This window comes from Parambassis ranga, chromosome 21 (assembly GCF_900634625.1).
Source record: "Parambassis ranga chromosome 21, fParRan2.1, whole genome shotgun sequence".
In the NCBI taxonomy this organism is placed as follows: domain Eukaryota; kingdom Metazoa; phylum Chordata; class Actinopteri; family Ambassidae; genus Parambassis; species Parambassis ranga.
The window spans coordinates 4,303,102-4,330,992 of NC_041041.1; the positions used below are offsets into that span (position 1 = coordinate 4,303,102).

The following is a 27,891-nucleotide window of genomic DNA, read 5'->3' on the forward strand; positions in this document are numbered from 1 at the left end:
GAAAGTTTCACTTTACTGTACGTGAATTTTATTAGATACTCAGATACCTGCCAGCAGGACTGCAACTTTATAACGTACATGTATAACTGTGTTGACTTGTGTAGGGGTGTGTGAATTCTTCCACAGTGACAGACAAGAAACACTGCTTAGGGTTCTAAGGGTTAAATTTGTGTGTGTTACTGTACCGTTGAGCCACTTTGAGTTGTACTGGGCGGTCCGCAATGGGGGCATGCCTCCCATGCTGCGGTATATGACGGGGTCGCGCCCGGAGAAGTCGATGACGGTGGCGGCGTACAGCTCCCCACTCTCCGTGACGACCGCCGTGGAGTTGTGGCGAGGGTCGTACGGGCAGCGTGCCACGCCATTTATACGCTCCAGCACACTGCTCATGTTTCCCACCTGAGACAGACAGCAAGGGGTTAAACATCTGCAGCTGTTTTTTTTAAAGAGTTTCTACACTAAGTCACACATGCTAATTAGTACCTCTCTGGTGATACACAGTGGTTGGAAGGCGTTGGTCCCACAGGTCATGACCTCGGTCTTGTTCACCAGCAGGACTCTGATGTAGTTCTGACATTCAATCTGCACGGACGCAGTGAGAGAAGAACAGCATTCAGAAAGTTACAGCAGAGCTGTGGTAGGTTGCTAAATACTCCAAGAAGAACAATGGATCAAATCTTCTGGTGCCAGCCTGGCTCCCGATCAAAAGCAGAGTAATTCAGTGTCTGCACTTTTCACTCTATTGTCTGAAAATATGAATGCTTGTTTGTAACTACATGGAAGCCCATTTGTGACATTGACATCGGCTCTAAGCTTGCACTTCAGTAAAAACAATCTGTTTTAACAAAAGGTGTTTGAATTGTTTCATGGATTTTCGTGGTAACTGCTGTGAAGAAAATTGATTGTTTTGTGTGTTCGGTGTCACTCTTCAGAGATAAAATCTCACAAAATAATCTCAATAAGACAAATGATCTGCTGCTATCAGACACTGCTTTTGTGTCCTACTATCTCACCCTCGCTTTTCCTTTTTGCCCTCTCTCTTCAAGAAAAGAAGCAAAACAACTCCTGATTGACGGGTCTGAAATAGCTGCTCTGCACTGAGCCCTCCCATGAGGCCCATAAGGACCAAGGACCCACAGATATCAAAATGGCCTCTGTGTAAGCCGGGCGGTGCTGACGTGATCTGTTGTAATTGGGGGCGTGATGGAGGTTACCTCTGTTTTGCCTTTGCTCTGACAGGACCTCCTGGTTTCCTCGTCTGGTGCCCACTCTGTCACCTAGGAAACGAAAAAACAACAAGAAAAAGACCAGAGATGACACAAAAAGGACGAAAAAGCAGTCAGATGAGACGCAGGAGAGTTACGCAACAACTGACTGTTGCTAATACGGAAAAAAAAAGATGCATGAAAAGACTTTAACCTCATTGCTGTTTGTTTATTGTGTAAACATGGCGACTAGCTTGCCAGCCAAGAGCTCATTCGAGGGTAGCGGGCAAGACACGCAACGAGGCAGCTGAAGGGCTGAGGACGGCATTAGCATGTAAATGGCTGCCTCTCTATCTTCTCCTTTCTTCTCTCTCTCTCTCTCTCTCTCTCCCTCTCTCACCACCACCCTCTTCCCCCAACAATCACTCCTACTGACCAATTATATTCCTGTTGATGGGTATGTCCTGGGCTTAATTATGGATGCAGGCAGCAGCGCTGCTCGACTGCACTGCAAACACACTAATGCATGTGCATACACACACAGACTGTTTTGGCCACCGGAGTGGCACTGGCTCTTGTTAAGAGGGCTGAGAGATGTGCCTCACTTGGCATGAAGTGCATATGAGCAGGTGCCAGAGGACCCCCTGTTGTGAGTCATTGGCCTCATTTTACTCACCCCCCCCCCCCCCCCCCCAGCTCCTCCCCCTCTCTGATCTCACTGCCCAAGCAGGAATGTCTTAAAAGTAAAAAAAAAAAAAAGTTTGCCTCTCTGCTGTTTCTTTATCTCCCAAAAGGCGGATTTATTGTCACGCACAATATTTAGATCTCACAATCTTCTCAGTGCAAGCGGCCAGTAGGGCGACCCAAAATTCAGCGAAGCATGCCAACCGAGGCCAAACAGGACTCAACACCAAACTGGGTCAGAATTCCAGGAGCCAAAGAGAGGACTCAAACAAACTCCAGAGTAAAGAAAAAATAAATAAAACGGCTCCAGTGTGTAACGCACAGTCTGTATATTATTGAACAATTTCATTTTTGTGTGTGAGTGAATTTGTCCTGGGGTGCTATAACTCTTCGCTTTAATTAAAGCTCAGCGGGAAAAAAAAACGAAAAAAAAAAACTGCACAGCCCAAAGACTCGGTGAGAAAATTCTTGTGGGGAAACATAGCTTGGAGTTAATCACATTTTTTTTTTTTTAGCTGTTTAAGAATTTAAATGGAAATAAAACATAATAAGCGCATTTAATGATAACTTAAGAGAACTGCCAAAATCGTTCTGGGGACAAAACGTTGAGTTAAAAATTTGCCGAGTGTATAAATAGATCTCTTATTTCACAGATCATGGAGCTTACTTTGCAGGAGGGGAAGTTCATGATTTTGGATGATTAGCCGCTGCATAAATTGTTGCTAATGAGTGAAAACAGCAGACTGAGCATCGTATCCGCAGCCTAATGAGCCAGTCAAACATCTGCACGTTGTCCTGGGATCTCTCTTTTATTGCCTTCTACTCAGCTTATAGACAATTCATGACCGTGTGATTGTTTTTGATTACACTGCTAGAACGGCTTCAGCTGCCAAACCACTGCAGGGGAAATCCTCCTTCCACATTTTAAATACTTTCTTGATTGTTTTAGATGCAACTTAAAGAAAGCTTCGAGTCGATATTGTTGTTGTGCTGGCACAGAATCAAATTACAGTGACTAATTTAAGATGTTTCCTGCTGTAGAGATGCACACACACACATCTGTCTGGACTGGACACAAATGCTGGTGATGTTGTGTGGAAAGTGTGCCAGCTGTGAAAATAAATCCTCATGTGAATCAGTAACTGGAGTTGTTTAGCCCGTTTTAGCTTGTTGTTTTAGTTTAACTGAGAATTTACTGTACAATACAAATATGAGCTCTTAGCAGCCTATAATCTAAGAAGCTGCTGCCAGATTTTCTTATCAAGCATTTGTTCATAAATCAGCACCAAACTTTTACATAGATAGATATTTCCTTTCTGAAGAGTTGGTGATACTAGTCTAGTTGTTGCTCTGCCTCTAGTCACATGCTCTCTGATTGTATGTCTATCCAAATTTGTCAAAAGTTTATTCTGTCACATTGATAACACCTTGGAAATCCAACTCAAATCCAGAGACCGGACTATAAGTCGCACTATTTTCCATCCTTTGGCTGGGTATGCGACTTATACTCAGGTGCGACTTATATATTAAAATATACAGTTAGTTAGCTTTGTGTCCTGACGTCCCATCACAGATATAATGGCAGCTGTTCTGTCCTTCTCCTGACGGTTCTCTTCCACCTCCAGCTTGTCCACACTTTGCATTCCGAGCATAGGTGACACACGGTTCATGGAACGTGTGCTTGCAGCTGAGCCTCAGACCTCACCTGACAACAAGGAATTCTATTTTCTGATTGGTTGCTAATTCCAGACAGCTATATGAGCGCACAGTAGTCTGACTTTTATTCATTTACAGGATGTTTATTGGAGTTTCTGTGCAGTGAAGCAAATCATTTCTCTGTGTGAGGACTTGTTGAAATGCGTGTGTCTCACTCTCAATGTCCAGCAGCTGCACCACTTAAGTTAGGAGGAGTTAGGAGGCAACATTACGCTAAAAACTTAATGATTTACGCTGGCCCGCTGGTGCGACTAATACTCCAGTGTAACCTATAGTCTGGAAAATAAGGTAATTATTTGTTTAGAATAGAAACAGAATTCGGATGGCTGGCTGAGGGGAATATGATTGGCACATTTTGACATCAGTGTTCCCAGATCTGTACAAGTTATCCTATATTGTGAGGAGGTACAGATATGATTCCTATGACTCCTAGAACTGCTTGAAAATTGTCCTTGATGCATGAAAAAACATTATCATCACATATATTCTTGGTAGAGTAAATCAAAGCAAATAACAAGCACTGAAGGACACTAAAATGCTCCCATTATGGAAAGAGTCTTTGGTTGAAGCTACTGCTTCAACCAAACTAATGAACCTGGATCATATTGATCATATTGTCTGGCAATATGAAGCAGACAAAACATCTGCAAGCATGCAGGTTAGAGGTGAGACAAATTCAATACTGATACTGAATACTTTAAGCAGCCAGTAAGGAAAGGTAAGTGGGCTCCTGCCTATTGATAGTTACAGTTCATCTCCCCATCTCCCGTAGCAGTTTCCTTCAATTAACCTGCTTCAGAGTGCATTGGAGGAAGAGGCGGCAGCAGGGGACAGCTATATAAAGTAAACTGTGATTAAAATGAAACCTGAGCTCCAGACGCCGAACATGAAGCAGAACAGGAAATAAAAATTCCAAAAAGTAGCTAACGTGCTCTGCAGGAGCTCCACTCTGCAGTCACGGTGCTTGTGCCGCCGCCAAACCGTACCCAGACTGTCAACAAGCTAAACTCCACTTCCCCTGAGCACTGCGAACAGCATGGCACCTGCCATTCAGAGAGCAGCCCCACCCCCACCGCAGCGCTCCATCACGCTGCCTGTTGCAGTGAAAACACTGCTCCTCCACAGCCTCTGCTTGTCAGCCTGTGACAGCCTGGGGACCGATGGCATGACGTCATTGTAAACACACACACAGACACACACACACATAAGTATAGGGGGACGGATGCCTTTGCGATGAATCATGGCTTGGAGCATTACCATTTTTCGGCAGGGCCCCGTCTCCAAGGATCCCCACCGGCTTAACCCGCTGACCTTCACCAGAAAGTGCTGCCCTCCTCTCCCTCCCCTCTTTCTCTGTCCATCTCTTCTTCTTCTTCTTCACACCACTTTGGAACAAAGCCACACTCACACAGAGCCTGTGAGAATACCAATTCTGCCTCAACATCCTCTCCCTCACATTCCTTCGCTCTGTACCAAACCCTGAAAGGCCCAACAGAGGGAATAAAAGCTGCATGATTGCATGCAGGAGAGGTAGGAGATGAAGTCCATGTTGACATTGAGGCTTTCATGTGTGTAATTATTCATTTGGAATGCAGAAAAACAACATTCTAATTCCCCCCTTCCCCTCTTCTAGTACTTTAAAATTAAGACATTAAAGAAAAAACTACATTTGCAAAGCAGAAATTGGAAAGACTGTCATCGAGTTCTGCTTATTTCCTTTATTACCAAAAGCTTGAATCACTCTAGTGTCTTTTATTTTTGGATACAAGTAACTTGTGGATCCATCTTTCATGTCAAACACACACTTTGCCAAACTCAACCTTTTTATTCAGTACAAACCAGGGTGCAGACCGTCATCTGTAGAAGAAATGTGCTGTGCAAATTCCCACCTGACCTGACATTTTTTAATGTTATGAATTTGTGTTAAAAATGATCTGATACCACTTTATCCCCTTACCCCCTTTATCTAATGCCTAACCTTAACCAGTAGTTTTCTAGCAGTAGTAGCAAAAAACTAAACTTAACACAGGCACAAATGTGTTTTTATGTTTTTATAATATATCACATGATGTTATAACAGCAACCATGTGTGTCATCTGGGAGAACGTATCATTGACCGAATGTTTTTTTTTCACTCAAAAAGGTTGAAAAATCAATTTCCAAAGAAAACTCTGGTGTTTAGCTTTTAAATGTCAGGGTCCCAGCGTGAGCCAGGGCGGTTGCTTTGTATTTTGTTTGATTATGTTTGCCTTTAGTTCCGGCCTTATTTTGAAATCACTGACTCCCCTCTCATTTCAGGTGTCTTGACTGCCCCCTCCTTGTGTTCTCCCTCCTTCTCCTGGTGATCACCTGCTCCTCCCTAATGTGCCTCACCTGTGTCCCTTTGTCTGCCCTGATCCCTGTGTATATAGTCTGTGTCTTCCCCTCACTTGGTGCCAGTTTGTCTCGTCTACAACCTGACCAGTCGTCAGGAGTATTTTTCTGAGCCTTGTATTTTTGTATTTTGTCTGCCTGGTGTGATTTTTGAGACCTTTTGAGTTTGTGTTTTTGAGAACCTTGGTGACTCTACCCTGTGTGTTTTTTCCCTCCTGCCGGCTTGTGCCGCACTTATGTTTTGCCCTGAGGTCTGGTACCTTTGAACTGTGTTTTTGGGCACAATAAACTATTTTAATTTAACCCTCTGCCGGTCTCCCATCTTGCACTTGAGTCCGTCCGCAACCTCCCTGACATTAAACAAAGCATTGCCACATTGACGTGAGCTGTTGTCTCTTTGTTTTGTGCTTTAAATGGTCAGAAAAAAAACAAGGCACATTTTCAAGTTATCCATCCATCCATCATCTATTAATGGTAGGGTATGAGATTTTGAAAACTCAGTGAGTCAGCCAGATTTTGAAAGTAAACACACGCCTCTTTCTCTCGGAGCTCACCCCGAAGCCACGCCTCCCAATCACATGGACGCACATTACCTGAAGACGAGCAGCGGTCTGTGACTTCGGCCATCATGCCCGTACCTCTCTGGTGTGCGCAGAGCAGGAAGAGAGTGACAACCAGCCAATACTCCGCGCAGGGTCCACCAGGAGGATTGGCTGATGTTTTTAGTGTTTTATAGCTTCCACAGATGATTCATATTCTTCGTTTTAAAGCGAAACTGCCGAACTAATTGGTTGCTATCCGATTGTAAAGAGAAGTTACACTAGTTTAACAAAAAGTGCATCAGAATGAAATCTCCTACCCTACCTTTAACCTGCTTCGTCCTGCATCACCAGTCCATTTTCAAGTTATTTTTCTCTTAAAATAAAGAAGAAATGCTGAGACTTAATGTTCAGGAAATACCGCTGTGCACAGGTATTTACAGCCAGAAGAACTAATAAATGTACAGAGCTGCGAAAGTGAAAACTAAAAAAATGAAATATCAGTCCCTGTTGCTCTGAAACCAGACAATTAGAGATCTGCCATCTAAGTTTTTTGCCATTCTTCATTCTCAAACACAGCCGGGGGCCACACAGGCATTATTGTTTGTGTCTGCAGTCTCAGATGCATGTTAGAGTTCATTTCCATTTATTAGTAAGTCAAACAACCATGTAGACCCAGTGCCATCAAACCTCACCCTGGCACCCCATTTCTCCTCATTTCTCCCCTCCTTAGACACAATAAGAATATCGTGCCCCTCGGCGTAGTTTTTAAAAGGAGAGAAGACGAGAGAGAGGGGGGGGGGAACATGAATTTTTTATGGGCAAATAAAATTGCAGAAAATACAATTAGCAGCAAGATAGAGGATTCATCACTTTTACTGCATAAAGATGGTGGCCAGGCATGAAAATGAATTCTATTTTTATGAGAAATAGAGGGAACGAGCAGGGAAAATTGACGGAGAGCGGGCAACACTAATGAAGTAAAAAAAAACCTGGTCGTTCCTGAAATGTGGCGCTGCGTTGATAAGACTTTGCCTTTCACTGACACACTGCTAACATCATGTGTGACAACTAATTATAACTCATGAATATTATAAATAAGTGTGTCAGGGGAGTAATGGTTGTTTGAATAGGAGCTGTCTGACACTTGTTACAATCAAGACAGATCTGTGTAAGACTGCAGTGGGAGTCATAAACAGCATTAAGTAAATAAGAAGAAAAAGGATGGCAGTTTTTTTCTTTAACGTAGAGCCTGATAATTTAAACATCCAAATGACAGCCTGTAATAAGCAACAGATGAACCATCAATCAAAATGTAGAGCTGGTACAAAGGCTTGAAATACAAGAGACAATGTTCAGACTAAAAAATGTCTCAAGTTAAAGCAAAATATCAGGATTTCTGCACAAGCAAATGTTTATCACCCAAGAAAGAAGATTATCTGCAGGCAAAGAATATGCATTTAATAATAACAATAGTGTCCAACACTTTCTGATTGATTGCTTGCATTTCCAGCCCTCCTCGTCCTCCTTATGAATGTAATGCAGTTTCAGATGACAGTATGACAGTATCACACACACGCACATGCATGCATGCATTCACCACCTGACAATATGGACAAATCTGGCACAGCTTGGTACCCAGGTGGTGCAGAAGAAGAAAAAACACTCCTCCACCAACGCAGCAGCAACACAGGAGAGAACACCACTGGCAGCGTTCACAGGTGAGAAACCAGTGACGCATGATGTGCTGGTCTAACAGACTGGTATGTGCTATATACCCCCCACCGACCACCATCACCACTACCACCACCTATGTATGTTCACTGTTGTCAGTTCTTTTCCAATATTACCTTCCAAAAGTGCTTTTTGTGTCCTACGATTCCTCCTCTGTTCATTCATTAAACACTACTTATATAATGGCAGCTATATTACATACCCAAGTTATAATTTATATTACTATGTGTGCTTTGGCACGATATGAGAGTTGATATGAGAGTTTCATTTTGATGATTGATAATTAATTTGCATGGGGTTGAAGTTATGTTTGATGTGTGTGGATATGACTTATATGTGCTTGTAGTAGAGGTTCTCCTGTTTAATTCGATATGCAATATGATTCTTTTTTTACATGGTTAGTACAGTGTTTTATGGCTTTTATTATTAGGTGCATGCAAAAGCCCCCGGAAAGGGGGGCTGTGGGGTTGAAAGGGTTATTAATAGTTGAGGGACAAACTGTGACACTGTAGACTTTAGTCTACCACAGTGAACAAGACATGACTTCAGTGGAGCCTTGTGTTTTCCAAGAAATATCATATGCCTCATATGCATCTCTACTCAGAATGCATTTATACATACAGGATGTTGGAGGTAGAGGCCGTAAAGACGGTCATCGTCCACACGCTTACAGCTGTTCAGCTACAGTGTTTGAAATGAACCACTCATACCAGCACTAGAAACAAATTCAGAAATATTTTAAGCCCTAACTTCAAATCTTTGTGGCTGATTTTTCATGTTTTCATCATTGAAAATCATTTTTTATTTTGAAAAATGTGGCAGCTTCAGTGTAGAGTGATTGTCATGTCATTATATAGAGAGCATGCCATTCACAGACAAAATGCAAATAAATGGATGAATAAATACATCCATAATCACATTCGACGCCCACAGGTTCATATCAACACACAGATATAAGATTTCCAGAGACACTAAAGCAGGGACGGATGAAACGAGACGTTCAACAAGCCTCCGTCTCGTCCCTCATTGTCTCCAAACACTGATCCACGGACACACCCACATCCTTTTCTTTGTGTCTCTGTCTCACATACACAATAACACACAAGGCCGCTCGTCTGCCTTACACATCTCCCTGTCAAACACTATACTCTGACTTAATGTTCATATTGACTGTTAAGACATACATCCAGCTGCAGACAGCGGGAGGAGGCGAGCAGCAGTCAGCTGTGCAAACAAAGCTACAAACACACAGCTTCAGGCAGATAGTTCATCTTGAACTGTACAAATGTAAATATGTACAGTTGTGTATATAAATCACAGAATTCAGCTCTGCAGACAATCCTGAGTGCTCACTTGAAAATGACTCAATTTCACAGTGTGAGAAAATACGACGCAGTGCAGACGCAGCTGGTTATTGAACATTATGCTTTTAAAGGTTCAGTATCAACATTAAAAATGTGTCCAAAGCACTAAAAGAGTGAAATACTTGGACAGATCTGTTTGCAGTCCACAGATATTTACTTAAACAGTGTTTTATTTAAGTCAGAGTTCAGGGAGTGCACAGAGCAGGGGTGTCAAACTCAAACTGACGGGGGGGCCAGGCAGCAGGCAGGTCAGGGAGCTTTGTCTCCACCGAACTTCATAAAAGTATCCTGCTGCGTCCATCTTTGAAACTGTGTTCACCACACAAGTTCCTTTTCGGTTTGAAACACCTTTATTGTTCACAGCCGTGCAACAGTTAAAGCTCTGAGCCACGCTCTCTCACCAACAGCGGCCTGAGTAGGAGCACCCACCTTTGATTTTTTTGCTGTTATTTTTGCTGCACAGAATAAATTGTGTTCGTTTGACTGTTTGTTGTTGGGGTTTAAATTGATATGAAAGATGAAAATCGTGTTTTGGTGTTGTGTCGTGGTGTGTTGCCGGATTTGACCCGTGGGCCTTGAGCTTGGCAAATGTGACATAAAATGTGGAGCAAAATACAAAAATTTTTTTAAACAGAAGTACTGAAAAAATATTGATTTGGTTTCCTCTGCAAACACAGGGGCAGAACGACATGCATGGATACAAAACCTTTTTAACCTGCTTTAACAACAGACCCTGCAGTAGATCTGTACTCTGGGGCAGGTGTGCAGAAAGGAGCAGGGAGAGAGGTGTCCTTCCCCCTGTAAGGTGGGGGAATTGGGGACATCTAGTGGACAGGTGAGGAATGACACACTCCAGAAAATGGTGCGTGAATGGGAGCTGTTGCTATTTGATACATTTTTTTTTCTAAAGACAAACTTAAAGGTAGGGTATAGGAGATTTTGAAAACTCAGTCAGCCAGATTTGGAAAGTACACACACGCCCCTTTGTCTTGGAGCTCACCCCGAAGCCACGCCCCCCCAATCACATGGACGCACATTACCTGAAGACGAGCTGTGGTCTGTGACTTCGGCCATCATGCACGTACCTCTCTGGTGCACGCAGAGCAGGAAGAGAGGGACAACCAGCCAATACTCTACGCAGGGTCCACCCGGAGGATTGGCTGATGTTTTTAGTGTTTTATAGCTTCCACAGATGATTCATATTCTTCCTTTTAATGTGAAACTGCCGAACTAATCGGTTGCTATCGGATTGTAAAGAGAAGTTACACTAATTTAACAAAAAGTGCATCAGAGTGAAATCTCCTACCCTACCTTTAAATGAAGAAAATAACACAATAATTAAAATGAGCCTGATGTTTTGTAATAAAGTAAGGAGGCTGGTTTTCTCCTGCTTTGATGCTAAAGCCTTGAATTGAATACATTGTTTGGTTCAGTATGTGCTAACAGTCTGTATGCAGTGGCCCACTCGCCGTGCTGCTGCCTCCTACTCCACATTAGGGAGGCTGGCAGGTGATGGCAGACAGTCTCTCCATGACTGAGCACGGAGGATTATTCTTCATCTTCCTCAAACACTTACTGTACTGTGTGCACCCACACAAGTACAGAGATAGATGCAGGTAAAACAGATGAATGTGCACACTCGGGGACAAAACATACACAGAAGAAACCCACAGAAATAGAGAGGGTAACTGAAGGAAATATAATACATCAGTGAGCAGTTACGACCTGCAGAACACAAAATGCAGCATGGAATTAATTTATTATGAGACACACAATAGCAAATAGGTGACAAAGGTTAGCAGGAATGCATGTTAATGTTGGTAACAGCTGAATGTCTGCTACTAACTACCTACTTACTGTCTTCTGGCACTAGCAGTTGTACATGTGTTTAATTGTTTGCGATTTACAGAATTTATTTGCATTTTTGTTGTTGATTTGTTTTGGATTTTTCATGGGCTACACAGCAAGCTTTTTGCTACTCATTGATGTAACCACAATGGCTTCCACATCCTGTGACATCACTAGGAACACAACTGCATCATTAGTGCATTCTTTTCTCCTGCTAACTAGTTTTGTGTCTGCAGTTATCTTATTACTGAAACTTCTAATAATTTCTTTCAGTTTCTTTTTCTACTAGCAGTAACAGAGGAGAAGTAGATGACGGCATCACAGTAAGTAGTCATCTTTTTGACCCAGCAGCTTTTACTATTAGCTTGCCAGGTAGCAAGTCACTGCATCTTCTTCTGCTTCTAGCTTGCAGGCCAGTTCTTCTTCCTCATTTTTTAGGGCCGAGCACGAATGTGAGAGCCCTATTGAAATGCAAGCGTGTATTATTATTATGCTGGATTCTGGTTCCGGCCACGGTGTCGCGATTTTGACCCCCAGAACGTGCTCAAAAACACCAAATTTGGCACAAAATGATGAAAATCGCGCCTTCACACTGTCGCCACTGGTGGACGTGGCCACATGGCTCTGCAGTGCCCCCTAAAGTGTGAAAATATTCACCACAACTGCTACAGACTTCACACTCGGTACACTGATGTATCGCCTTGTGACAAGAAAAAAAGCCTCTTGGACGAAAATTTCACGACATACAGCCATTTTGAAAAAACCACGCCATCTTCCATTTTGCACTCCCCACACTTTTGCGAACAAATCCTAGGGGAATTGCTTAGTAGGGCTGAAAATTGGTGTGCTCGCCCTTAAGGGGTTAGGGAGCAAAAGTTTTCAAAAACGCAGCACTTTGTCATACAGTCTGGCTGTGGCGCCGCCCTGAAATTGACCCTTCGCCAATGCACAGGAAATAGATGTTTTTGTGGATGAAACTTTACACTCATGCTGGACACCTGACTCCGTACGCATTGACATGCTGATACGCTACAGTCACTGCGCCACCTACTGGCTGGAGGACCTGTCTTTTGTATATGTGTGTTTTGCTGTACCCTTCTGCCCTGCAGACCACAGCTTGTGCCGGTATCGGGGGAGAGAGGACGTGGGATGATAGGGTAGGCGGCGACTGCGAGTCCCGCGGACCGCAAGGAGTGCGAGGGCCCGTCATCGCTGCTTGCAGCTTTAATTATTATTGGTACTATAACTTCAGGTACTCACTTAGTGTAGGTAAGTAGCTCGGTAGTCAGAAAGTGAGATGCATATGACACTGTAAACAAAGTTTTAGATTAATTAATCACCCACTGGAATGTTCTGTGCCCTTAATACATTTGTAAATATATATATATATATATCACAGCTTTCTTTAGCATAAATCCGACTTGTTTACATGCAGATATCCTTGAATACCTACATATTCTGTCGCCATTAACACAGTTAACCTCTCCCAGCCGACCGGCCAAGCTGCAGCACATTACAGCTCTGTGACTCGAAACTCTGTGGCTCGCAGATTATCCCTCCATTCTGACAAAGGGTGCATCAATAATTAAATCTCCAGCCAAATTGCGGCACAGAAATTAATGAAGGGTATGAATGAAATCAGCCATGACTCATCAAGCTCAAGGCCTTGATACTGTGAGTGAAACAAGGGTATGAATATCTCAGAGGGTCAGCTTAATGTCCGTCCTGTGGCCTTTCATCCACTTTGATCCCCCCTCCCAACACCACCACCACCACCACCACCACACACTCACACCCACTTTCTCCATGAAGCCTCTTTGACATTGAGCAGTGTAAAGACTGCAGGAAAAATGAGATGCGCATAATGAGAAATTATAGGCATGCATAAGGAACATGCTGCACTTGAAAGTATTACTGGCAGCATCAGACAAAGGTCAGCGTGTCTCCAGCATATAACCAAATGTCAGTTCCATCTGTCCCACAGGGATTTTAGCATCCAACACAAACACCTACAATAACAGATGCTTTTATCGTTCCCAGCCACCTCTGTTGATGAGGGAGTTTTCACAAGACAGTGACCTGTTGACTCTTCAGATCAACTCTGCTCCTCTGACCTGGATCAGCCGCCGGGAGACGACGCACGCTGGGACCAAACAACAAACAGTCAAAGCAGCTGTTCCACTGCTTGTATAATCTAACCACTGAAACTGTGTACAGTTACTGGATTTAAATACTCTCCAAAAATACTAGGATGATGCTGACGCTGATTGAATTGTCAAAGGACCCTGCTCCATTGGCTCCAGTCTGATAAGCAGTGATGTAAACATCATCTTCTCTACTGGATTAGGAACTAAAACATAGTTCCTGAACAGAGGTTATGGGGGGGGAAGCATTAAGAAGTACACACAGAGGACAAAAAAGTAAAGTAACCACACAGCATGCTGAGACGTCAGAGTACACAGAGAGAAACTCTGTATCTCATTACTTTCACCTCTGATTTTCTGAAAGTTAAAAGCACGGATTACAGTGTGTCACCGCCATTCAGTTGTGCCTGAGCACCGCTGTCGGCCTGTATCTGAAGAGAAAGACCATCATGTCAAACAGCGGGACGGCCACCTGGGGACTGCTCATCATCGGCCGGCTGTGGGAGCCAGAGACCACAGCTCAGTTCCAACAACCGCAAACACAAACATCACGTCAAGGACAAATCCCAAGGCTCTGACGACACACACGCAGGGGGCCACTCCTGCCTCAGAACTTCTGATATTTCCCAGCAAGAAAGCTGTGTCTCCAACTTAGAAAATAAGGAAACAACAAATAGAGGTGACCTCACGCTGAAACGAGGCTTGGGAAGTATGGAAAAGGACGTATCAGAGGTGGTTAGCTGGCTAACACAGGAGTATGTTTCTAAAAAGAAATCACAGAAGAAAAAAAAATCACTTTGCCCTCTTCAGCATTCCCATTACCACCCATGCATTTGCAGAAAGGGCAAACCGATTTAGAGGGACATTTGAATCTGCTCCGCCACATGGAAAAGTTGCACACCTACAGGATCAGAAGGCGAGGCGAGTTTTTTTTTTTTTTACTGGTCAGCGCTCCTGCAGTTGTTCTTCAGCTCCCATCTAATGGTGGCGTGAGAGACCGATTTGGATGAATGGCCTGCTTTTCTATTGTATGTACATCCATTATTGTACACAGCACATAAGTAGGTCCATACAAAGAGTGCATATTGACGTACAGCCAAATTGTTTCACACAAAAGAAGAACCAGCTGAGCAGCGTAATGCATGAGTGCACAGAGAAGGACTGAATGAAGGCATGACGCTGGTGGATGTGCTGCAGCAGTTCCACATCAGGAGGAAAATATAATGTTCTCCTCCTGAGCACAGAGAGAAACCCTCTGACGGTGGGATTCAGAGAATGGAGGACGTGCAGCAGCAGGAGGAAGAAGCGACAGAGAAAATAAGCGGTGATAGAGGAGCAGCGGGCGAAGGAAGGTGGATGGATGGAGACAGATACGTGGAGATCCAGACAGTAATATGGTGTTTACATTCCACCTCCATGTTGCTGCTGTCTTATCTATACAGGGATTATCTGATGGACTGACAAAGACCCCTCTCCTCCACCCACCCATCTCCTCCTCACACTCACAGGTATTTCCAACAGATTTGGTTTACTCCTGTTAATGCTGTCACATTTAATGCACCTTTATTTGTAAAGGAGAATATATACTGATACACAGTATCATTCTAGAAAATCAGTTTATCATTACACTGATTTTATTCTATATTGCATAAGATTGAAATATAATATTTTGGGACTCCATAGGTTATATATACAAGATCATTATTAATTGTGTATCTGCATCTAACGTTTTCTAGCTCACACATATTCCACAGGTCATGTGATTAAAGTAAAACAATAAAACTTTAAAACATTTTTCCAGCATGTTAATAAGTAAAGGTTATTAAAGCACGCTGGACAGCTAGCCGCAGCATGTACGGTGGTCTCCGGAGTCAGTATGGCTTCTATATCCGCCCTGGAGTTCATGAATAGTATAGAATTTATTTCACAGCAACCTGTTTAATAATATGATGGATAACCTGTGTGATCTCTGCTTGCAGCAAGATCTATTTTTGTGCAACGGTCAAGAGGACAGAGGAGCAGCGCAACAGGAAGCTTAGTAAGAAAACAGAGTTTTGCTCAGCTAAAAGCTACAAACAAACTACAGTCAGTTTACCCAACTAATCCCTATCATGGTGTTTAAGTGGGATTAACAAAAAGCAGCATCCAATCAAAAGTAATGACAAAAAAGGGGAACAATTAGTAAACTGTGAACTGTAAAATGTGTGATAGGGACAATAAAATAGGGAAAATTGTGGTTACATGCCATGCATTCATCTACCCAACCTCTTTGTTTAGCCAACTTTGCTCCCTCAGACAATCCCACATCATCACATACTCGGTTCATTTACTCTGCTATGTATAAAAGACAAAGCTGGTTCTTAAGTTGTCTGTGCAGGTTACAAAATACCTTCTAACAAGGCAGCCACTTCTTCCACCGCTGCACATTTCTACCCACCTCTTCCTCCCTTCTTCTCTGCGTGTTTCCGAGCCCTCCATCTCTGTCAGTGCTCATAGTCAGGTCAGTACATCTGTGACGTCTAACGCCTGATACTAGAACTTACATTCCTCTGCCCGAGCCTTTGATGCCTCGACCCTGTCAGATAACTGCACATTTGTGAGAGAACACATCACCCTGATGCGATTACCTGAATGTATGTGTGTGTGTGAGGAATGTGCTTCAAGCAGCGGTGTGAGAAAAATACTTCTTGGATTGCCTGGAACTGTCGACCGTCCGACACAGAACTGACAGGGGAAAAGTTGAGAGCAAAGAAAGCAATCCTTCCAAAGACAGCCATATTCAGAAGGATTCTGCAACTCTGTGGTCTTGTACAAATATGTTAGCGGGAGACAAATCAATACTCTATCTCCTGTTGGTACCTTGCAACATGCCGAAGAAAGAAAAAGCAACACAAACAGGGCACTGCTTGTGTTATTTTCTATTACTGTAAAGCTACAAAAGCATGAGGCAGGTGAGCATTCATTCCCATCTAAACACATGAAAAGTCTGCCCATCAAAAAGTTGCTCTTATTTCTGTATTTTTCTTTTTTGACAGCAGTGGAATTAATCACACTACATCTGGCAGATCTGCATCCCAATAAACAGTGACAGAACCAGAGTGCTCTCCTCTCTTTCTCTCTCTCTCTGCCACCCATCAAACACTTGAGCCTTCCTGTACCTCTGCTGTTTTTACCACTCTCCCACTCCTCTGTTTTATCCCCCTCACACAAACACAGACCTCCCACCACCTTCCCCCTGCTGTTCTGATTGCGGCGGAGATCAGGCCGACTGGCACATCAGAGAGAAGGAGAGCTCTGTCAGTGGGTGCTGCTTGGACAGAGCATGTGGGTGGATTGCAATCAGACCGAGCGCTAATACGAGCACTACATCCTGGAAAAAAAAAAAAAAAAAAGACAGAGAGAAGGGCTGAAAAAGAGGAGGATAGAGATACCAACGTCTAAGAATACGCAGCAGCATCTGATGTTCAGACTCTGCCTGAGCAGTCCCACTGTGAGGTAGCTGGGTGGGTGATGGCGAGCTTGTTTGTGCGAAGCGCAGCATGCAGGTGAGAGCTAGACTGTTTGACATATCATATTTTAATAAGTCATAAAAACTCTGTCTAAACATGTGACTGTGATTGTTTGACTTTGTTTGTTTGCAGCTATTAACTTTGTAAGTGCGGCGCCGTCATTAGCGGTAGCTGAGTCAGAGACACTCAACTTGATAACCATTGGCTATAAATGGGTACTTCCTTACTGTAAGCACATAAAGCATTAGTGTGAAGGCATAAACACAGCAGTCATTAGAAGAACAAGGTTATTAGGGGCCGCTGTGAACACCTGTCTACTGAATCGTGAAAACATCAAATATTTGTCACCATGAATGAGATAAACAGATGAGTGGGCATGCGGGTCACATTGCTTTAAATTCATTTTGTGAAATTTAGTATAGCCCCTATTACATTGGACAAAACTCACTTAGAACCACTAAACACCTGTATTTCTTCTGCCATTTGCACTCAGATTAAATGGTTCTCTCTGGTACTATATCCACAAACATATGATCTGAGGATGGACATGCTATTTTTCACTCCTTTGGTAAATGCAGTCCTACTGTTTCATACAAAATAATTGCTGTAACACAGTTATTGGCATGAGTCAGGCTTGTCAGGCTTCATCTGTGCTTAAAGATACAGTTAATATGCAGCAAGTACAGACAGACAGTAGACACTCCTAAGCCCTAGTCTCACAGGAAAATCTGCAATGTGGATCAATTCGGCTTAATGATAGATGCTATTGTTTCACAATAAAAGCTCAGAAAATGCAACATGCCTAAATCGTTTTGGGGCTATTGTTGGGCAGGACGTGTTACCATGGCAACCTCGAAAATGAAGTTTCCATTGGTTGCAAAAAAAGGTCTATTTTAAGGAAAACTGTGATCTTATTTAGGCGTAACCATGTACTTTTACAGCATGCTGCCTTTCCTTCTGTACAGCACAGGTGCTTCAATCTACAGTAGTTGGCAAATTATCTTTGTTTTTATCCTGTTGTAGGGAAATAATTCTATCACTTAGTCATCCTGTTAAAATCCTAAGGGAGTTCACCAAAAGTGTGCTCTGCCTCTGCAACAACATGGGGTTGTGGTGGCGCGTATAAGAAGAATCATCGGCACTGTGCACTGTGGGAAGTATTTTCCACAGAGACGCTGAGTCTCAGCAGAGCAAACATCCGGAGAAAAAGCCTGTCACCTCCCTCACGCCCTCTCTCATATTCACTCCTCTCCTCGTTTGTCTTCATCTCGGCTCAGCATGCGTGATGCTCAGAGTTGTCCTCTGCTTCTCTTTCTCATTCCTTTTACTTCCTGTTATTGTCGCTGCCTTTCATTCTCTGGCTACTGCCCACCTCTTTATCCCCTGCTCTCCTCGTCTGTCTCCTCTCTCTCCCTCCCTTCCTCTGGCTCGCTCTTTTATTTTTTCCCTCCACTGATTGCCTACGCGTTCATTCTTCTATGCTTGCCTGCTCACTAATGGCCGTGGCAGGTGTTCTCCCAGGTGCCTGAACAGAGCGGCCTGGGCTGAGCCTTTAAAAGCCCTGGCATCAGCACCTCGGCGGCCCTCCTCTCTGGCATGGTCTTTCTTCAAAACCCTCTGAAAGACTGCAAAGCTGGCATGTACACACCTGTCTGCCACCACAAATACACATCCATATACTCACACACAGTCTGGCCCTTCATCTCAGCTGTGTTCTGGCAAATTGTCTCTTAAATCTGAGACATGCAAAAAGCTGCACAGTCTCTAATAGGGTCAAACTGAAGAGGAAAGCCGACACTAAACAGGGGGAGCAATGGCACCGACAGCGGTGTGTGGTTACATGGCATGATAACCAGTCCATATGGATGAATGGGAGAGCGGAGAAAGCAGCATTGTGATTACTCTGTGAGCAGGCCACCCTCTTTGGTTTGCTTTTCAATCAATCCGCAAGTTACTTCTAAACAGCATCCATATGACTTTCAGCTGCTCTCAATGGGCAACCCTTTATTTTAAGGTAAAGACAGTCGTGCTGTGAGTCCCACAGGGCTGACTCCATTTCCACGGGTCAATGGAGTGGCTGCTGTTAACTCTCAGTCGCCGCCTTCAAATAAAGTCAAATCTTTAAGGAGCGAAGTGAAAGATACGCTTAGCATGAGAGGGACAAACAAACCTTACCTTAGCAAGGACCTGGCTTTATGTATGAAAGACAAGTTATAACAATTAGTTTGTTGTTTTGTATGGAGACTCAATGGAGCAGTTTTGTTGTGAGAATTATTACCAATTACTAAGTAAGAGCTTCCTCTACACTCCATGTTTGTTGTTATCATCCTGTTGGACCAACAGCTATTTTGTCCTTTTAATTTAGTATGATCATTTCATTAAATCATCATCATCCCATCTGTTACTGGTTGCACTTTCAACTGAATAACTGGTCCCTTTTCATGCCCATCCTCTGCCTACCAGCAGGTACATTGGTGGCCCCTCAGTGCCTTGCTCTATGTGTCATGATCCTGTGTTTCTTTTGTGCATTGTTCTCCTTGGTTTGGTTTTCTGTTTTATCCTGTGTTTAGTTAGTATTGTTCTCTCTCTAGCTGCAGGTTTGGTGTTCATCCGTGCTGTGTTTGTTGTTGTGTCTTGTGCTTCCTGTCTTACTTTGAAGGTCCTGTCTTCCTGTGTTGATTACCTGTCCCGCCCTGATTGTGTCTCATTGTCTTTTAAGTCCTGTCTTGTTGGTATACTTGTAGTACTCCTGCGGTTTCGCTGTCTGTTTTCCAGAGTCTAGCTTGTGAGTATTTCGGTTCTGAGTAATAGTTTCACACTTTCTGTTTTTTGTGTTATTGTTCTTTAGTATCTTTGGACTTCTGTGTAGCCTTACCTGTTGTACCTTTGCTTCACACCTTTGTTTAACATTAAGTTGCTTACTGCTGCCTGCTGTCCTGCGTTTGAGTCCGCCTTCCACACTACAAACCCTGACACTATAACTATATGAACAAGCCTCCTGTGCTAGTTTATGGAGCAGGTTGGGATGGTTGATTTGTAAGAAAACAAGGAGATAAACACAAATGATAACTAGTGCCACCAGCACATAGTTACATATCCAACAACAAAAGGTTGCAGAATTCCTCATTTGAGTGTGACTAGCTAGTAGCTTAACAAGGTGCCTGAATGTATGATTATATATGACTGGGAATGATGATAACACCTATTTGACAGTATGATGACAGCTAAATCAGAGAAGGGGTTTGGGAGATGTGTGATTTTTCTTGTGATAATACAAAGAAAGAGCATTTTTAGGATGCTGCCCCCACTCTGTCTGTTTGGAACGGCTCTTGTTCATTGGCCAATGAGCACAGGGAGCAGACCACCCCGCTTTCTCTCTGCTTCACTGGCTAGTTTGTGTAACGCTCTCATTGATTTCAGACTTGGCATCACACATGACACCTCCGCATTGGCCAGAGTGAAGAAGGATCTACCTCATATAGCCCACAATACGCTGAGGATGTGTGTAGGCAACACATTTAGAGGTTTTAGTTAGCATGTTTGAGAGCATGTGTGTGTGTGTGTGTGCATATTTCTGTGTACACTAACTACATGTCACAAAGATGGCAGACGCCTGATTTCAGGACAAAGAGAACTGCTTCACAGAGCTGCAGAGAACAACACGACCCGGGTGAAGACAAATGAAAACCTTCATAAGTCAACTTCTCTCTTCCAAAACTCGACAACTAGGACATGCAGACAAAAGGCGCATTGATATCGGCAGTGACACACGGGTGGCAGCTGTACACATCATGTCATTCAGTTGTGGCTTCTGTGAAAGGAGACTTTGTCAGACAAAGTTGAGTGTGCTGATGTGCTTTCATCCTGTGTGGAAATGTAGTGCGGAATAATGCAAGCCGCTGTTCGTGAAATAATAATGTAACTGATGCTGCAAGTTTAATTCTTAACCTACTCTTGGTTGCTAAAAAAAAATCTGAATAAAAAGATAAAGGTTTCTCAGACCTGTGAGCAAAAAGGCAATAAAAAGTGTTTCTTGTTTTAAAGCACATTTTAGTTGGATTTCCAGAATCCTTTAATCCTTTATCTCAGTATGATCCTGAACATCTACTCTCTTTTATATATTTTTTGTCAGTTTTTGATAATTCACCTGTAAGATAGATTAAAACAGACATTTCAGTGGACTGAAATTAGGCATTGGATGTTTTAGAAGTCAGGTACTGGTAGTGTTTCAATGAAAGAATCTGAGCATGTCAGCTGCTTGTTGTAATTTGAACAGCCATTTTCATTCATTAGAGTAAGAAATAAGTGCCTTGGTGGGCACAGTGGTGTGGTGGTTAGCACTATCGCCTCACAACAAGTGAGTTCAAATCTGAATCTGGCTGGGGTATTTCTGTGTGGAGTATTCGCCAGGTCCCTCCCACATTCCAAAGATGTGCATTTCAGGTTAATTTATGATTCTAATTAATGTGTATGTTAGCCCTGGAAACCTCTCCAGGGTGTATCTTCTGGCCCATTTATAACTAAGACCCTCTGACCCTGTAAGCCATTTAAGTAAATGGATGGGTAACGGGACCAGTAAAATCCCAAGATTCTTTACTCTTAGTACATCAAAAGAACAAAACACCTCTGTGTCATGATGTAAATCCATCAGGTGTTAAATGAAGCCATGATGCCTACAATGGGAACATACCTGCAACTGAAACAATGCAAACAAAGTGAGGATGTTCATCTTCATTGTGCTCTCAGCACTTTAGTGCTGAGAGCACTGCTACTGCTATTGGCTAAGATATGATTGTCTTTTCTCATCTGGCACTTTGATTGGATGAAGGATTTGTCAATCTGGCTGTATTGAAGCAATCAGATCACATCCCACCGTTATTACCAAATCTAAAACATGCCCACACCCACACCCACAAATGCAAATAACGTGAGAAAGTCCAACAGCAACATAACCTCACACAGACTCCCAGACAATATATATTATAATATAATAATATATATATGAATCCATTCAGGATTCATATAACTACTCATATAAAATGGCAATTAAACAGTACTGCCTTATCTGGGGGGATGGTTTGGGATAATATAGTCTAACTTCTTGGTGCATGCAGCTTGCCTTCTGTTCTTGTCACTATCCAAACCAACAGCATATAATGTCAGACCTACTTGAGTTACAGTGAGTTTGTTTGACTGACCGCAGACAGCTTTCCATTTCACTGGCATCGACTGCAGCCAATATTTGTAACAGTCAAACAACACGAGCGCACGATTTGTAGTTAATTGTCTAAAATGTGTAAAATGATGAGCCAGCTCCACCAGCAGCCAGCAGATTAATGTCATTGCTTTTCACTAAGTGAAGTGAGCATATTAAACGTGTTGCTATGTTTAACACTTGATACCGTACTTTATACCATTAAGAGAAATTACATTAACCCTAACAGAATCAGAAAATGTAATTAAATTAGCCTTGCAGCTGAACTAAAAAATAAATAAATCCTGCAGTCATCGGAGGCACGGAACACCACTGTGGTGTATATCTGGGTTATACAAAGTCAGCTCTCCTTTGCTCAGTGACAGTGATATACTGGTGTACATTACACAGTCCCACATGGAGAATTTGAGGCTTGTCATTTGTGATGTGTGATGCAACTGTAAGGCAACTCTGTGCCCCAAAGCTAACACCCCCCCCCCCCCACCCCATCATACCCCACAGCAGTTACATCACCACAGGCCTTTTTACAAAACACACACAAACATTACAGCCACAGGCATGTGTGCATGCAATCCATGCACTCTGACAATTCTGTTTTACCCTTTGCAACACAAAGATCAATAAAAAAAATAAAAATAGGTTTGTTAAAGTCATTTAACCCATCGTGTAAATAACAATAACTGTCATAACCCAGCAGTGGGTTCCTTTCATTTCTGATCTGGTAATGTTATTTGCAGCCGTGGTTCGCCATGATTTGCCATCACTGACAGAAAATCAAAGCAACAAGATGTCACAATAATGACAGCCATGTTTTTTTTGTGATCTTCTCTTAATGCGAGCAGCAGCAGCAGTGGGGACGTGTTCAGTTGATTAGCCTGTGGGCTAAGGTGGAGGGAGAAGCTCTGATTACATGCACATGAAGTTTAACTCTGATTCAGTCTAAAGTTTGAAGAAGACACTGGAGCAAACTAGGACATACACAACTACAGGGAGTCACCACAGAGGAAAGAACAACTGAAACTTGAGAGACACAGCAGCAACTTCAACTTCCAGACAGTGATTTTTTCAGGTGAGGTGATGACCTCTGCTTTCTGTAGTGATGCTGGCAAAAGGTCAAACTATCACAGGGGCCCATGACACTGATCTCTGAGCCAGCTGTAGGGGTAAATCATCAAGTTCAGAATTGACAAGAGGGGTGCTCTCTGCACCCGATTTGTCACCCTCACACTGCTCCTTCTGTCCCAAAAAGAAGGAGGAGCTCAGTGGACACCAAGATGTTATTCTATAGACCACTATCTGGCGATCCAAAACATCAACCTCTATAAAAACTGATCTGCATGGGCCAGTACATGTAGAAGGAGGCTATAATTAAAGATAATGACTGACTTCCTCTATCTGAGATCATGAACTTGTCACATTATCTGACAGGCAATCGTTTTTTATGTTGTGGCTGAATAAGAGGTAATAAAACATTTTATCTGCATCCTTAAGAAATAGGGGGAAGTTCTGAAAAAGCTTTTAACAAATTCTGAACATCTGATGAAAGCATCAGAGGAAGCCACAGCCATCCTGCAGCTTTGCTTTGTAGTGTCACAACACAGTGATTGGTTTAAAAGTTAATCAAAGCAGCGACACACAGCTGACGTTGGAGGGTTGTGGCTGAGACTCTTAACTTTTTTTATCTTAGTTTGGACTGTTCCCAAAGAAGCTAATCAGAAGTCATCAGTTTCTTCCAAACATGTAATGACTGAATGAGAACATCAGTCCTGTGTGGACGTTACACTGCCTGCATCTGCAGCCTCTTTTGCGCTGCTTTAAAAGAAAGATGGCCTTTCTCATTAAGATTCCATTACACTAGCAATTGTAGCCATAATGCTGAGTAGCCTTTGTAGCAAACTTCAGTCAAATTTAATACTGAATACTGCAAATTCTGCTACCATAACAAGTGGCTTGTTGAGGCGGGTTACAGATGAAGCACTGAGCGAGTACAAGGTTCCAAAATGAAGTTACTGTGCCACAAAACGTACATGCAAAGAAGGTATTTTACACTAAAATGGCCACATGTAAACACACAAATAGAACACATCATGCTTCCACAGCATCACTAACACTAAGTAGGTAAAAATATATGGTGCCAACAACTGTTTCTGTTATTTAAAGGCTAATAGCACAGAATCTGACAATAAAGAAACTAACTCAAAGCAGTAAACATAATTGGAATAAACATAAAAAAGGATAGAGGGATAATAATTGTAAAGCCTACCTGTATCATCGACATGTTACTGAGGTCCAGTCTGAACAGGTAGTTTCTGGATTGAGGAAAATAACACGTCAGTGACTGTCCATCATGTGTTTAACAATGCAAATGAAGCTTCAGAGAGGAGCTGCTGTCAACTTAACACAAAGCACATTAAAGGCAGTCTGTCACACTCAAGTCATTGTTTTCAGTTGTTTTTTTCAGTCAAACCAGGCAAAGAACTGAGCTCATGAGAAAATCATCTCATGACTATAACACACACACACACACACACACAAACACACTATTGCAGCATGACGTATTTCTTCCAAATTCATCCTTCCTGCCAAATCCAAAGCTTAACTTAGTCCAGCGCGGCCTCAGCAGAGCACTTTAGAAGCGTCATTATACTAAAAACCAGTCAGAAAGGGTATCACGTTCTCAGTAATGTGCTCTGCGGGGTGAAAAGCTGAGTGGATTTACAGTTTCTTACCTGGCACCCACAATAAGCTCATTCCTCGTCAGGTCAAGGGTGAGCTGGGAGAAGTCTCTCACGCCAGGGTAGGAGAAGGTGGAGATCCACGGGCTGAGCGCTGAGCAGGAGGAAAGACACAGAGACAGAGAGGTCAGCAGAGGCTAAATCATGTCATTAGATAAAAGCAGTGACATTTTCAGAGAAACCAGTAGTTGACTAATGCACACAAAAGGCATTTAATTTGGTATTTAGGTGCTACTGTAGGCGTATGATTATATGGCTATAAGAAATCAGAAGTCATTTGTTGAGCTAAATGTTTGCAGGCTTTCTTTGCTTATCATCCATCCCAGTCACCTTTTGGCACTGATTATTGGCTGTCAGACGCAGATTTGTGATGCTGGACATTATAAAAGTGCACAGCGATTTTAATCTGAGACCAAATGGTGTGTGAGCTGTCACTGATCGAGGAGAAAATGCTTGATGTCAGCCCGTCCTCTACAAGACAATAGACAAAAAAGGTGGATGTTTCAAGGGCTTTGAAAGAACTAGTGTGTATGTTTGCAGTGGGACTTGTCGCCATGGTAGCCAAAAACAGGGAAGGCAGACGGGACCATTTTTTTCTTTGTGTGTAATGTGTGCGTCATGATATTTTTCTTAACTTAACCAACTGTTTATAACCCCAGTGAAGTCACTTGTTACAAGACAAGAAGCATTTATAAGAAGACAACTGCCCCACAGGGGGCACAAATCCAAGCAATATTTATAGTTATAGCCACCACCCGCCCCACTGCTACCTTCTGCAGACTTTTGGTGACCTTTATAGGCTGCAAAGAGTGATGGCACAGACAAGAAGGCTGCCAGAGTTCAGACATATAACTATGGAGGCTGTAGCCAGCACCAGCTATGGGGACTAGACAATGGTGCTACAGCCTCTGAAGTGAGCCTACACCATTGACAGTAAAAACTATGGACAGAGCTTCTGTGACGTCACCCGATTGTTTCTGAAGAGCCGTTTTGAGGCTCGGTGGGAGGCTCCGGTACGTGCTGACCGCCACCATGTTGGCAGCGTTACGCACAACTCCAAATATGGACAAAGAGGGGGAGCCGAGCGGAGTTTGGGGGGGGCGGGCGATTGTGGAAGCAGGAAACCCGCGCTGTGATATGTCAACCGTCTGTCGCTCAAGCGGCAACGCCCATAATTATGCATAATTTTACAATTAAAAATCACCCCCGTAGACACTAGAAGAGAACCTATCATTTGAGACCAGCATGGTTTTTTGTACCAGGCTGTAAACATGTTCATTTCTGCTGTGAAGTCGGCCATTTTAACATGGGAGTCTATAGGAAATGACTCACTTTTGGAGCCAGCCCCCAGTGGTTGTGGTGTGCATTAAATGTTTTCCGCTTGGCCTACACACACACACGACACAAATTATTATTATTATTTTTATTATTATGTGTTTTGCTGAGCTGTTCTCTTAACTTTTCAAGAGGTTTTTGTAGTTGGTGAAAACTAGTGAAAAACATAGGTAATCTGCTATAAAAATTTAAGCTGTCCACCCAGCATCTATACATTTTTGAACGGCCAAAGCACTGATTATCAATAAGAGAAATTTGTGAGTTGTAGCCCTGGTGATAAAAAGTGCAGTGATGTGTGCTGGTGTCTCCTACAGAGAGGGACAAAGCTGTTCAGGCGCACATCAGCCACAACAAGCCTGATACAATCTGACGTCCGGACAAACACTTCCCTGCATGGTGCACGAGGCTGAAACCTCAGCGCCGCTTGAAACCGACATTTACAAATCAAAATTTCAAAGCAGCAGAGCAAGAGGGGCTGCCTGGTGGGGCTTTTAATGTCACACTGAAAACTGAAGGAAAAGAGCTCTTTCTTTCTCTGCAATCTTTGTGCGACCCCAAAGAGCGGACCTTTAAATGGATTTGACTGCATGGACGTTTGTACAGCATAAAGGGATTTGCCATATTTCCCATGCTGTACACAGCATCACAGCGGTTAGCGGCCATTGAGATTCCTTTAACCAAGCTGAAAAGCTGTGTTAAATAGATTTAGTACACCCAACCTTTGCAACAATAGAGAAGAATGGATGATGATTCCTATATTTAAAAAAAAAGGTCACTATGGATGAAATCTATCATTGGTCACGTGTGAGGTACTTTGGCCTCAGTCCCTGCTGATAACTATTCATTAGGGAAGCAGTCATCAAACATTTAAAACCTTAAACCTTCATTTTCTTGAAACATTAAAGTAGGTCGTAAAAGCTCCAGGCTATGTGAGCGAGACTACATCAAAGTGTTGGAGGAAGTCACGGAGAACAGTGAAGCAACTCTCCATCATGCGGAAGGATGGAGTTTAGGACTGATGGGGCCCATATGGCTCTGTCATCTGGAAACTAAAGATATGAGTGATAAGAAGACAGAAGGCTGAAGCTACATTACAGTATGGCGCTCTTCATTTAAGATGCAGATGTGACGCACACACACACACACACACACACACACACACACACTCCTTTCATTAAGGGCGCCGGGACTGACAGGGGACTCTGTGCCAGATGTGGATTGGGTAGTTTTCACTGCGCTGCTTCAAGACTGAACTATACAAAGAGTTGTAAGAGCTGAAAGGTGTGAGCAATACTGAAATAATGAATGTTTTTTTTGGTGAAATTAATAAGTTATACCCAGATGGCAGGATGGAGGAGGATGGAGTAGCCCTAAAGGAACGAGCCTATGTATGCAGACAGAGACAAGTGTTCACGGCCAACTATGCTATCCTTGTGAAGCAGAACACCGGTGACATTGTGAAATGGTCCATTTTAATTCAAAAAGAGTGA

At 43.0% G+C, this 27,891-nt stretch overlaps 1 protein-coding gene across 3 annotated transcripts in view; it reads right to left on the reverse strand.

Moving 5' to 3' along the window:
• The window catches only part of sema5ba (sema domain, seven thrombospondin repeats (type 1 and type 1-like), transmembrane domain (TM) and short cytoplasmic domain, (semaphorin) 5Ba), a 149,219-nt gene that overhangs the window by 44,368 nt on the left and 76,960 nt on the right, over positions 1 to 27,891 (reverse strand). For 2 of the 3 annotated variants that reach the window (XM_028393414.1, XM_028393412.1), the window contains exons 4-8: positions 25,061 to 25,160; positions 24,595 to 24,640; positions 1,215 to 1,277; positions 484 to 582; positions 186 to 399 (exon numbers count right to left, since the gene is read on the reverse strand). In XM_028393414.1, the coding sequence (XP_028249215.1) occupies positions 186 to 399; positions 484 to 582; positions 1,215 to 1,277; positions 24,595 to 24,640; positions 25,061 to 25,160 (522 nt within the window). The remainder of the gene's footprint in view (positions 1 to 185; positions 400 to 483; positions 583 to 1,214; positions 1,278 to 24,594; positions 24,641 to 25,060; positions 25,161 to 27,891) is intronic. The other variant, XM_028393413.1, reaches the window with a different exon arrangement.